This window comes from Ursus arctos, chromosome X (genome assembly GCF_023065955.2).
Source record: "Ursus arctos isolate Adak ecotype North America chromosome X, UrsArc2.0, whole genome shotgun sequence".
NCBI lineage: Eukaryota > Metazoa > Chordata > Mammalia > Carnivora > Ursidae > Ursus > Ursus arctos.
In genome coordinates, this window is record NC_079873.1 from 118,502,076 (window position 1) to 118,514,187 (window position 12,112).

At 38.9% G+C, this 12,112-nt stretch overlaps 1 protein-coding gene and 1 pseudogene across 1 annotated transcript in view; one reads left to right on the forward strand and one right to left on the reverse strand.

The window, feature by feature from the left end:
• Positions 1 to 3,377: 3,377 nt before the first annotated feature.
• Positions 3,378 to 3,834, forward strand: LOC113271011 (ubiquitin-60S ribosomal protein L40-like; annotated as a pseudogene).
• Positions 3,835 to 5,555: 1,721 nt separating this feature from the next.
• LOC113271010 (P2R1A-PPP2R2A-interacting phosphatase regulator 1) overlaps positions 5,556 to 12,112 on the reverse strand; it is a 48,023-nt gene continuing 41,466 nt past the window's right edge. The window contains exon 12 of the mRNA XM_026520672.4: positions 5,556 to 7,496. Within this exon, the coding sequence (XP_026376457.3) occupies positions 7,419 to 7,496 (78 nt within the window). The 3' untranslated portion in view covers positions 5,556 to 7,418. The remainder of the gene's footprint in view (positions 7,497 to 12,112) is intronic.

A 12,112-nucleotide genomic window follows, 5' to 3' on the forward strand; every position in this document is an offset into this window, starting at 1 on the left:
AAAACACAGGGGAGCATGTATCCCTTCAGATTAGTGTTTTTGTGTCTTCAGGTAAATACATAGTAGTGGAAGTACTGGGTCATAGGGTAGTTCTATTTTTTTAAAAGATTATTTATTGATTGATTTGACAGAGAGAGAGAGAGAGAGAAAGAGAGAGCATGAGCCAGGGGAGGGGCAGAGAAGCAGACTCCCCGCTGAGCAGGGAGCCCGAGGCGGGACTTGATCCCAGGATTCTGGGATCATGACCTGAGCCAAAGGCAGATGCTTAACCCACTGAGCCACTCATACGCCCGGGTAGTTCCATTTTTAATTTTTTGAGGAACCGCCATACTGTTTTCCACACTGAATGCCTGAGTTTGCATTCCCACCAATAGTGTAGGAGGGTTCCTTTTTCTTCGCATGGGATGGGAGTTTTGGTGCGAAGAGCGAAGAAGATGAGCCTCTGGCGCGACGGCCCTGGCCCCTTTTGGCCGAGGGCAAACCTGGGCAGATACCAGCGGAGGAGGGGAGGCTGGCACCGGGGCAGCTGGGGGGAAACAGGCAGCAGAAAGCAAGGTGGGAAGAAATGAAGACAAACTGTGTCAACTTTCATTTCCTCCAGTTCACATCCTTCGGGGAAAGCAGCAGAATATAAATACGATAACTAACACAGCAGCAGAGACACAGTGCCTAGGTTCTGTAACCCGCTTTGTCTCTCAGAGCGTACTCCTGCTATTCAACTTCCTGACGAGTGCGCTTCGTTTCTAAAAAAAGCCATTTCGTTCATAGGAAACACTATGGGACTCTGAAGCACTCAATCGAAGAATTTGAACCGGAGATATGTCTTTCCCTGGTTTCAGTTACCACTGACTAATAATTCCACAAAGTCACACAGATGACTCCAGGTTCCGTGAAAGGCTTATAACCAGGGAAAGGTCAATATAATGTAGTAACCCTGGGATGTGCGCGTTGGTGCGGTCCTTCAATATTTGATTTATAAAGGAAAGATGAACTCTTGTGAAGAGTAAATAATATCTTCAAATGGCTCAGAGAAAATTGAAGATGAAAGAAAAGGTTCTCATGGAAACAAAACAGGGAGCAGCAGAGGGGTCAGTTCTCTGGTGCATGGCGGGCATTGCCGAATGACCCCAAATAGCCCACAAATGTGATGTGTTAATGGGGGTCCTAGATCACAGAGGAAAGCGGTACTAAATCTGTTTTGTGCAGACCATCTGTGATCAGATAGAAATCCCTAGAGGCGAGCACACTACTCCCAATTTCACAATGTAGAAAAGGAGAGATCAAAATCCTTTAGTCGACGGTCTGGTGAATGAGGCACCACGTTTTCTAGTACACGAATGGCTTCCTTCTCTTGCCCAGCATTTGAGGAGTCCCAGGCAAGACTCAAACAACCCCGGCACTTACACTGGCATTCCTATTCACTCAAGTGAGATTAGCAAAGCCTGTTGCTTGGTAACATGTGCTCCATAAACCCTTGGCTCTTGGATAAGGTGAAATAGACCAAGTACATCTAGTGTTTTGTTTCATTTTTTTAAAAAAATTCCTTTCTTGTCATCAAGAGCCAAAGGCCGATACCACGCTTCATAGCTTTCCAGATACCCACTAACTCTAAAGTCAGACCCTTCTCTTGCCAGTAAGTGAGGGAGGTTGGGAGGCCATATACGCATTTACTATGTCACTGGGAGCGCAGCAGGTCATAGCTTTTCTTTGAGTATGATTTATCTATGAATTTATCTTGACATTAATTAAAAGAGATGGGAAGTCATATGAAGCTATCCTAAGAATTTTAGAAGACTCTGGAGAAGTCAGGTCAGTTTATTCTCTAAATCAACTGGGATTATCTTTTTTTATTATTATTATTAAAGATTTTATTTATTTATGTGACAGAGAGACAGCCAGCGAGAGAGGGAACACAGCAGGGGAGAGGGAGAGGAAGAAGCAGGCTCCTAGATCCCGGAACGCTGGGATCACGCCCTGAGCGGAAGGCAAACGCTTAACTGACTGCGCTACCCAGGCGCCCCTGGGATTATCTTTTGAAGGAAGTATGCCGGGGCGCCTGGGTGGCTCAGTCGGTTAAGTGTCTGCCTTCGGCTCAGGTTATGATCCCAGGATCCTGGGATTGAGCCCCACATCGGGCTCCCCGCTCAGCGGAAAGCCTGTTTCTCCCTCTCCCTCTGCCTGCCACTCCCCCTGCTGTGCTCTCTTTCAAATAAATAAAATCTTTTTAAAAAAATGAAGGAAGTATGCCCTTTAGCTGATCATTTTAAACAGTAATGAATAATTGCATTTGGCCAAATAACAAAACCCATGACCTACAAGGTAAATTCTTTGAAAACAAATATAATCTGATGAACATTTTTTAAATAAAATAAACATATTTAAACACATTTCCTTACTTTCACTGACGGCTCTCCTATCCTAAGCAACATTTAACACAACAAATCCTTTAGAACAGCAGGATCTCAAAATGAAAACGCTGTTTAAATGAACCACACACATGAACTACTTAAATGAGCACGCATTGCTAGTGGGAATATAAAATGGTGAAATCACTTTGGAAAACAGGCTGGCGATTTCTTAATAAAGGTAAACATGCACTCACCATTATAATATAGCAATGCTACTAGGTATTTATGCAAGAGAAATTAAAATATACATCCATACAAAAGTTAAAACACACCTATTCATAGCAGCTTTATTCATAATGGCCCCCAATTGGAAACAACCCAAATGTGCATTGAAAGGTGAACGGACAAGCCAGTTGTGCCTTATTCCTCCAATGAGATACGACTCGGCAATAAAAAGCAATGAGCTACTGATATGGGAAGCAGCATGGATGGTCTAAGGACATTCTAAGAAAACCAGCCGGGCACAAAAGAGTACCTACTATAGGATTACATACGTATATGAAATTTTATGAAAGAGAATCTAATCTATAGTGAGAAAGAAAAGGAGATCAGGCATGACCTGAAGCCAGCAGTGGGGGCGGGCAGTAACTACAAAGGACCATTTTCCGTGTCAATGGAAGTGGTCTACACCTCGATTGCAAGCTTAAGATGGGAGCAATCTGTGATAAGTATGTAAATTAGATCTCAGTAAAGTTGATTTTAAGAATCAGTGTAAATGGAAAACTCTTAAAAAGTTGAAGACTTTAAAAATATTTTTATGATTTTTAATTTATTTTTCATGCTTTTTTAATGTAATCTCTATGCCCAATGTGGGGCTCAAACTCACAACACCCAGATCAAGGGTCATACCTCTACCGAACTGAGCCAGCCACGTGCCCCCAAAAGTTGAAGATTTAAAGTTACTTCCGCCTAGCAAGTATGCGTATTAAACAGCCTGTGTAAACTATGCCCCGAGATGCAGTTCCTACGATGGCGAAACTAAAAAACAAAGCACATAGAACGAGGTGGCCGAGTGGGGTGGCGGCGGCAGCCTTGTGGACGCAGAGATGCAGATCCGCGAAGACTCTGATGGGCAGGACGATCGCCCTAGAGTTCGAGCACAGGGACATCACGAAGAATGTCAAAGCCAAAATCCAAGACAAGGAGGGCACCCCGCCGGACCAGCAGCATCTGATTTTTGCAGGCAAAGAGCTGGAGGATGGCCGCACTCTCTTGGGCTATAATATCCAGAGACAGTCCACCCTGCACTTGGCGCTTCACTGGGGGGTGGCCTCATGGGGCCTTCCCTCCACCGGCTGGCAGAAATACAACTGTGACAGGGCGATCTGCCGTGAGTGTTATTCTCATCTGCACCCCAGAGCCGTCAACTGCCGCCAAGAAAAAGCGAGGCCACGCCCACAACCTGGGCCGCGTGAAGGTCAAATAAGCCCCCTCCACTGCCTTACTTTGCCTGCGGGGCAGCCTCCTGCCCAAGCCTCCAGGCCCTGGGGCCTCAATAAAGCTTGCCTTCCACTGACTGGAGCAGTGAAAACAACAACAACAACAACAACAACAACAACAACAACAACAACAACCACCACCACCACCAAACGAAACGAGTGGGCACACAGGCACCGATGCGCGGTGGAAGGCATTGGGCTAATGTTCTTTGGAGCTGGTACATACAGTTTACTAGGATCTTTTAAATAGTGCCTGCCATGTGGGATAAAAGGGATAAAATGCAAAGGATTGATTAGGCTGGAAAGAAGACCAATGTATAAAGTAGGTTGGTCAGGGGAACTGCGATCAGATCAAAGACAAGAAATGATATTCACCATGAACCCCGGCTTGTCACTGTCATCTTGTTAGGTGCCTGTCAAGAGAGAGGCCAATAACTCCGGACGCAGCTTCACCTTGTCCAAAAACTGGAACCGATGATTGGGAAAAAGAGTAGCAAATGGTATAGGACAAGAGGTTCTTGACTGCGGGGACTCTCTTGCCCTCCCCAGTAGTATGAAAGCTCTTCTCATGCTCCTTTCGGTGCTTGATAAAAAGTTCTACTAAGGTTTTAATAAATGCAGAAGACTGGATAAGGAACTGATCTGGAATATTTTATTCGTCTATATAACTTAGAAATTAAAAGATGGGAAAATAGCTAATTGAGTATCTCATATATAATCTTCTGATAGGATTTCAAGTACAGTCACACTGAACTGGGAAGTATTCTGAAATTACTTTTTTAATTAGAGAAATCGAATATCACAGTTTTTAAGGAACTGATAATGAGATGTGAAAAGAAACGTGTGGAGTGTTGTGGTCATTTTTGGGTACCACACTTGAAGGATATTGACAAACTGTAAAATGTTCAGAGGCCAATGGCTAGGATGGTAACAAGATCTAGAAACCATCTCATAAAGACTAGAATGCAAACCTAGAGGAGAAAGATGGTCGCTCCTGCCAAATATCTGGTGATGGACACTTGGGTTGTTGCCACCTTTTGGCTATTGTGAATAATGCTGCAAGGAACAGCATACAAGTGTCTGAGTCCTGGTTTCCAAGGAGTGGAATTCTTGGATCATATAATAATTCTATGTTTAATATTTTGAGGAATTGCCAAAATGTTCTCCATAGTCACTGCATTATTTTACATTCTAACCAGCAATGTACAAGGGTCCTATTTCTCCATATCCTCACCAATACTTGTTACTAGGAGCTGGATTTTGTTTATTTTGTGGCATTCCCTATGACAAATTAGGACCAAATGATGGAAGGTAGATTGCAGTTCATATCAGGAAGCATTTTTGAATGAATAGAACTTTCTTTCTTTCTTTCTTTTTTTAAAAGATTTTATTTATTTATTTGACAGAGAGAGAGCAGGAGAGCACAAGCAGGGGGAGCGGCAGAGGGAGAAGGAGAAGCAGGTTGCCCGCAGAGCAGGGAGCCCAATACAAGGCTTGATCCCAAGACCCTGGGATCATGACCTGAGCCGAAGGCAGTTGCTTAACCAACTGAGCCACCCAGGCGCCCCATGAGTAGATCTTTCTAATAGTTGAAAGGCCCTTTGACTCTCCTTCAGTGAAAGTTAATAGAAGTAAGTGAAGAGTCCAACAAGCGGTAAGGGAGTCCTGAGCCCCTCATCCCCTCCCTTGTATAATTAATAACTGCAGATAGGTTTCTAAAATATATTTATTTTAACCTCTATTATTTTTTGATTATATAAGTAACCAATATTCCACGTGGAAAAATATGAAAATACAGACAAGCAAAGAGAAAAACAAATGAAAACAAAATCATCCATCTTCCCACCACCCAGAGACTTAAGCATTTTGGCATACAGCCTTACAAACTTTTTTCTGTTATATATCCATATAAAATATATACATATACTTTTTTAAAACAAAAATGAAATCCCATTAATCACACTGCTTTTTTACTTTACAATAAAGTATAAACATCCTTCCATGTCAAGTGATATATGACCATGTCATCATTCTTAATGGGTGCACAGATTTCCATGGAATGAGTGTACTGTAATTTGTTTAACCCAATGTTTTCCAAAGGGTCTACATAACATAAATCTCATAAGATGACCCTCAAAACCAAGAACTTAAGTTAAACAGTTTAAAAATGCTTTATACCACATCTCTTTTGTTGGGCTTTCACAATGTTAAAGAAATGATTTTAACTGATTTTCCTAAACTTACTTGACCATAGACTCCCCATGGCCTTCCACTTCTTTCATTCTTCGGGACACTTACTTATTCACATTTTATAAAACACCCTGAGAAATGAGGGCTTAACTGATCCGTTAGTGTTAAATACTAGGTTTTTTGTTTTTTACGTAGAACATGCTATTTTAACCACTTTTAAGTATGCGATTCTGTGGCACTGATTACATTAACAACGTGCAGCCATTCCCACTATCTAGTTCCAAAACTTCTTCATCATCCCAAGCAGAAACTTTATACACATTAAGAATAACTCTCCATTCCCCCTCCCACCAGCCCCTGGTAACCTCTAATCTACTTTCTATCTCTATGAATTTGTCTATTTTTAAATATCTCATGTAAGGGGAGTCATGCAATATATCTGTCCCTTTGTGTCTGGCTTATTTCGCTTAGCACAATGTTTTCAAGTTTCATCCATGTGGTAGTATGTACCAGAACGTCATTCCTTTTTATAGCTGAACAATATCCCATTGTATGTATAGAACACATTTTCATCCATTCATCTGGTGACGGACAGTTGGGTTGTTGCCACCTTTTGGCTATTGTGAACAATGCCACAAGGAACACTAGCATACAAGTATTTATTTGAGTCCTGGTTTTCAAGGAGTGAAATTGCTGGATCTTATGATGACTCTATGTTATCATAGAGTTTAATATTTTGTGGATGTTTAATATGTTTTATATGTTTAATGCTTAGTATTTTGAGGAACTGCCAAAATGCTTTCCACAGTCACTGCACTATTTTACATTCCAAACAGCAGTGTACAAGGGTCCTCTACTTCTCCACATCTTCACCCACACTTGTTACTATCTATTTGATTCTAGCCAACCTAGTGGGTATGAAGTGATCTCTCTCTGTGGTTTTATTTTGCATTTCCCTAATGACTAAAGATGTGGAACATCTTTTCATGTGCTTATTGGCCATATGTATATCTTCTTTGGAGACATGTCTAATCATAAAGTAGTTTGCCCATATTTTAGTTGGGTTGTTTGTCTTTTTATGGCTGAGTTATAAGACTTCTTTACATAGTCTAGATTAAACTCATCAGATATGATTTACAAATATTTTTTGTTGCTCTATAGGTTATCTTTTTCACTGTCTTGTTAATGTCCTTTCATGCACAAATGTTCTTAATTTTGATAAAGTTCCACTTATCTATTTTCTTCTTTTGTTGCTCATGTTTTTGGTGATATATCTAAGAATCCATTGCCAAATCCAAGGTCATAAAGATTTACCCCTGTTTTTTCCCTAAGAATTTAATGGTTTTAGCTCTTAATATTTAGGTCATTGATCTATTTTGAATTAATTTTTGTGTACGGTGTGAGGTAGGAGTCCAACTTCATTATCTGGCATGTGGATATTCAGTTGCTCCAGCACCATCTGTTGAAAACATTACATTTTTCATGACTACAAATAACATTACGGTAAACATCCTTTTCAACCTATCCCATATTTTTCCCTAAGAAAAATTTCAAGAATTGCTATATCGAAAGATGTGCATATTTTGAAGGCTTGTGATACATACTACCAAACTTCGTCCAGAAAGGACATTAAGAACCCACCACAGGGGATTTCAACACCAGTTTCACCAAACTCTCAACAGCCATGTATACTACAAACAAATTTTAAATCTCTGCTAATCAATGTGGCATGGGAATGTATTCCAATTAAAGTTTAAGAGTCTTAGCTGAACTTGCCTTGATAGCCCCAACATGTTAGCCTCAGAACCTTCCTTTCCAAAGGCTTCACACTTACGAAAAGGTTATCTAAGAATAGGACTCGATGTAAACCACTGCAGACTTTAATATAAGTCTAGTTAAGCAAGCAAACTAACCCCCCCCTCACATAAGAGTGGGGCTAGAAACGGAAAGTATAATTAGGTTCCTCCATGGGATAATGTAATTTCAAAATATTTCCTTCCTCAGCACAAAGTCACAAACCAGCTGTTTGCGACTCTCAAGTGTGTCCTTTTTTGTTTGTGTTCAGTGGAGAGTTACCAAGCATAAGAGCCAGGCCATGAAATCAACTGAACTGAAGTTAGAGGTTTTTCTTAGAGCCATATAATGATTATCAAGGAAAAAGAAGAACTATTTTGCTGGTAGTCTGTGTTCTAGTACTAGTTAAGCACTTCTGAATGTCAATTGTGCCCAAGATTTTATAGATTTTTTTGCCCTGTCTCTTTTGCTTCTCTGAAACAAACATACCAAGTGTATCTTTATTTTGTTTTGTCTCACGCTGTAGTTACTAGAAAGAAAATTTTATGGTGAGTGCTTTGTCAGTGGGAACTTGTTATTAATATGGAAATCCTGAGAGGATCATTTATCCACACAAAACAAGAAACCAGGGGGAAATTAGCTTTCCACATTTCATCATAAAGCATGCATAATTCATAGAAGAGAGGAAACTATTGATGAGGCTGAACAAAATGAGTTTCTTGTTGCCAGAAAGAATAAAAATATTAGGCATAAGGCTCTCTAATTTCCTAAATATTTTCTTAAAGCCTTCTGAAGCTTAATGCCATCGTGACTTTCACTGTGACAGTGGCAAAGACGAAGGCAGATGCTTTCACAGAATCAATAAAATTTTAAGAGGCAGAAAGGATCTTGTAAATACCTAGTTCAACTCTATTTTACAGATTGGAAATCTGAAGCCCAGATCGGTGAAGTGACCTGTTGAAAGTCATACAGAGTGAGTGACAGACCTGGAGCCACAAGTCGGGTCTCCTGACTCCTGCACTCATACTGTAGTCTGGGCATTCCCGTTACCAGTTTACTTTGCTGTCAGTGATGCCACTGAGATCTCTAATCATATATATATATATATATATACAATTGATCAATTATATATATAAATATATATTATTATATAAATATATAAATATTATTATATAAATATAATATATAAATATCATATAATATATAATAATATAAATATAAATATATTATATAAATATATATTATATAATATTATACATTATATAAATATATAATAATATATAAATATATATTATTTATCCTATATATCCTATATCCTATATATATAATTATATATACATATATATAATATATATAATTATATATACATATATAATAATATATAATATATAAAAATATATAATATATAAATATATATAATATATAAAAATATATATATTATTGATCAATTTACAGGATTCAATTAATAACTGCATTAATTTAATGTATTTCTTTTGAGAGGCCATGGTCATTAAGTCTCCTACTATTAAGAAAGTTGAACAAGTTTCCAAGATTCCAGTATGACAGATGACTCTCTCCACCCATACGTTATACACATTTATAAAAAGCAATCTCATTTACTCTTGGGTTAAGAACCACATCGGAAGAAATCTGTGAGATATCATGAAACTTAAGGGAAACAAAGCTACCTTTTTGCCAGAGTACTTATTGTTCTTTGGCCTTTTCTAAATGCATAGTTTCAACTATCTGACAGTGAAGTCTACCTATATGATAGATTTTTCAAGCTCAACTTTTAAGATCTAAAATATTTAAAAACACTTGAGGCAAATTGTAATTAGTTTTCTCCATAGATATCCAAAGTACCATACATGCATTTTCATCATGGATATTTATATATAGTTGCTTCTAGGTGAATTTTAAAAATTCATTTAGGAGATGAGATTAAATATATCCTGTAGTGGGAGTAGTAATAATTCAAGGAGCAGGGACAAAGATTAATGCAGAATTAGAATCTTAACTCATCTGCTTTTAATAGCTCATTTGATTTGCCTCCGTTCTAAAGAGCCAATGAAACAGGCCACCTAGATACAAATTCTCACCCCAGCCCCCCTTCTAACGTAAGAGCTTTCTGATAGTGAGAGCTGTCCAACAGCAGAATGAACTGTTGTGTGAGAAAAGTCGGTTCATTACTGTAAGGTTTCAAACTAAGGCTAAAAGATAATTTGTCTGGAATTCTTAAAAGGATTTCTGCATTGAGAGGTAAACTAAAGGGCTTCTAAAATCCTATCATTCCAATATTGTTTTTCTCTCCTACTTTCATAGTTCAGAGGTCCTTTCATATGTGTATCTGTGGTCATCTTATCTTAGACTGCTGGTATCAGTATTATTTTTGTACTTATTCTGCTTGAAGAGAGGGATGGTATTTTACTCATCTTCCTACATCCTACAATTTTAAGTATAGTTTCCTGGACACGGAAAGTATTCATTAGATACTAAATTGAATATGCTTGAAATTACAAGCTTGATTGGTTGATTTAGTCATTATAAATCTTCAGAACCATATTTTTTCCCCCTGACCTGAGAACCTTACTTATTACTGCAGTGAGTCTTCATGTTAGGATGAATCTGGAGTGCTTTTTTTTTTTTTTTAAAGATTTTACTTATTTGTCAGAGAGAGACAGTGAGAGAGCGAGAGAGAGAAAGAGAGCACAAGCAGGGGGAGCGGCAGCCAGAGGGAGAAGCAGGCTCCCCGCTGAGCAGGAAGCCTGATGGCGGCATTCGATCCCAGCACCCTGGGATCATAACCTGAGCCGAAGGCAGATGCTTAACGGCTGAGCCACGCAGGCGTGCTGTGGAGTGCTGCTCTTTTATAACATTATAAGTAAAATAGGAATATTTGATTGAACCTGAATACATACATATTAAGGCTTAAAAATGATGCTCTGAAAATATTTTACAAACATACTCCCACTTTCATTTACTCTTTTATTGACAATGTGAAAACTAGTATATCTGTATATAAACATACATATATATTTATAAATAAGCAAATATTTATAATATATAAGAAGACATACCAGTGCTATGTTCAATACAGTCACCTCTTATTCTCATAGTTTTTAAAATGGGTTATAAGATAGATGATTTAAAAAACTAACAAGAAAAATGAAACAAGCAAAAATAAAAACTCCAAAAGTATTCTACTATGGGTTAAATTATATACCCCGAAAGATGATGTTGAAGTCCTAACCCCTGGTATCTGCACATGTGACCTTAGATGGAAATGGGGTCTTTGCAGATGTAATCAAGCTAAGATGAAGTCATACTGGATTATCTTGGGCCCTAAATCCAGTGACTGGTGTCTTTATAACAACCGCATGAAAACACGGGAACACAGGGAGAAGCCCATATGATGACAGAGACAGAGACTGGAGTGATATGTCTGCAAGGCAAGGCGTTCTGGCACCTACCATAAACTAGGAGAGAGACATTAACAAACTCTCCCCCAGAGCCTCCAGAAGGAGCTACCTCTGAGGACAACTTGATCTTGGACTTTCAGCCTCCAGAACTGTGAGCCAATCTGTTTTGTTTAGGCCAGCCAGTGTGTCGTACTTTATTACGGCAGCCCTAGCAGACGAGTACATGTCTTTTACTATGAAAACTGACATGATGATTCCTTGGCATGTTTAGGATAACAAAATATAGTCTTACCATAACTAAAAATAATCGACCACTCTGATAGGTGTGAGATGATACCTCATTGTACTTTTGATTTGTATTTCCCTGCCCAGCAATTGCACTACTAGGTATTTACCCAGAGGATACAAAACTACTGATTTGGAGGGACACATGCACCCTGATGTTTATAGCAGCATTATCAACAGTAGCCAAACTATAGGAAGAGCCAAAACGTCCATCAACTGATGAATGGATAAAGAAGATGTGGTATATAATGGACTATTACTCGGCCATTGGCAATGCCATGGATGGAGCTAGAGTATATTATGCTAAGTGAAATAAGTTAATCAGAGAAAGGCAAATACCATATGATGCCACTCATATGTAGAATTTAAGAAACAAAACAGATGAACATTAAGGGAAAAAGAGAGAGAGAGAGAAACCATGAAACAGACTCTTAACTATAGAGAACAAACTGACGGTTGATGGAGGGGAGGTGGTCAGGGGATGGGCTAAGTGGATGATGGGCATTAAGGAGGGCACATGTTGTGATAGCGCTGGGTGTTATATATAAGTGATGAATGACTAAATTCTACTCCTGAA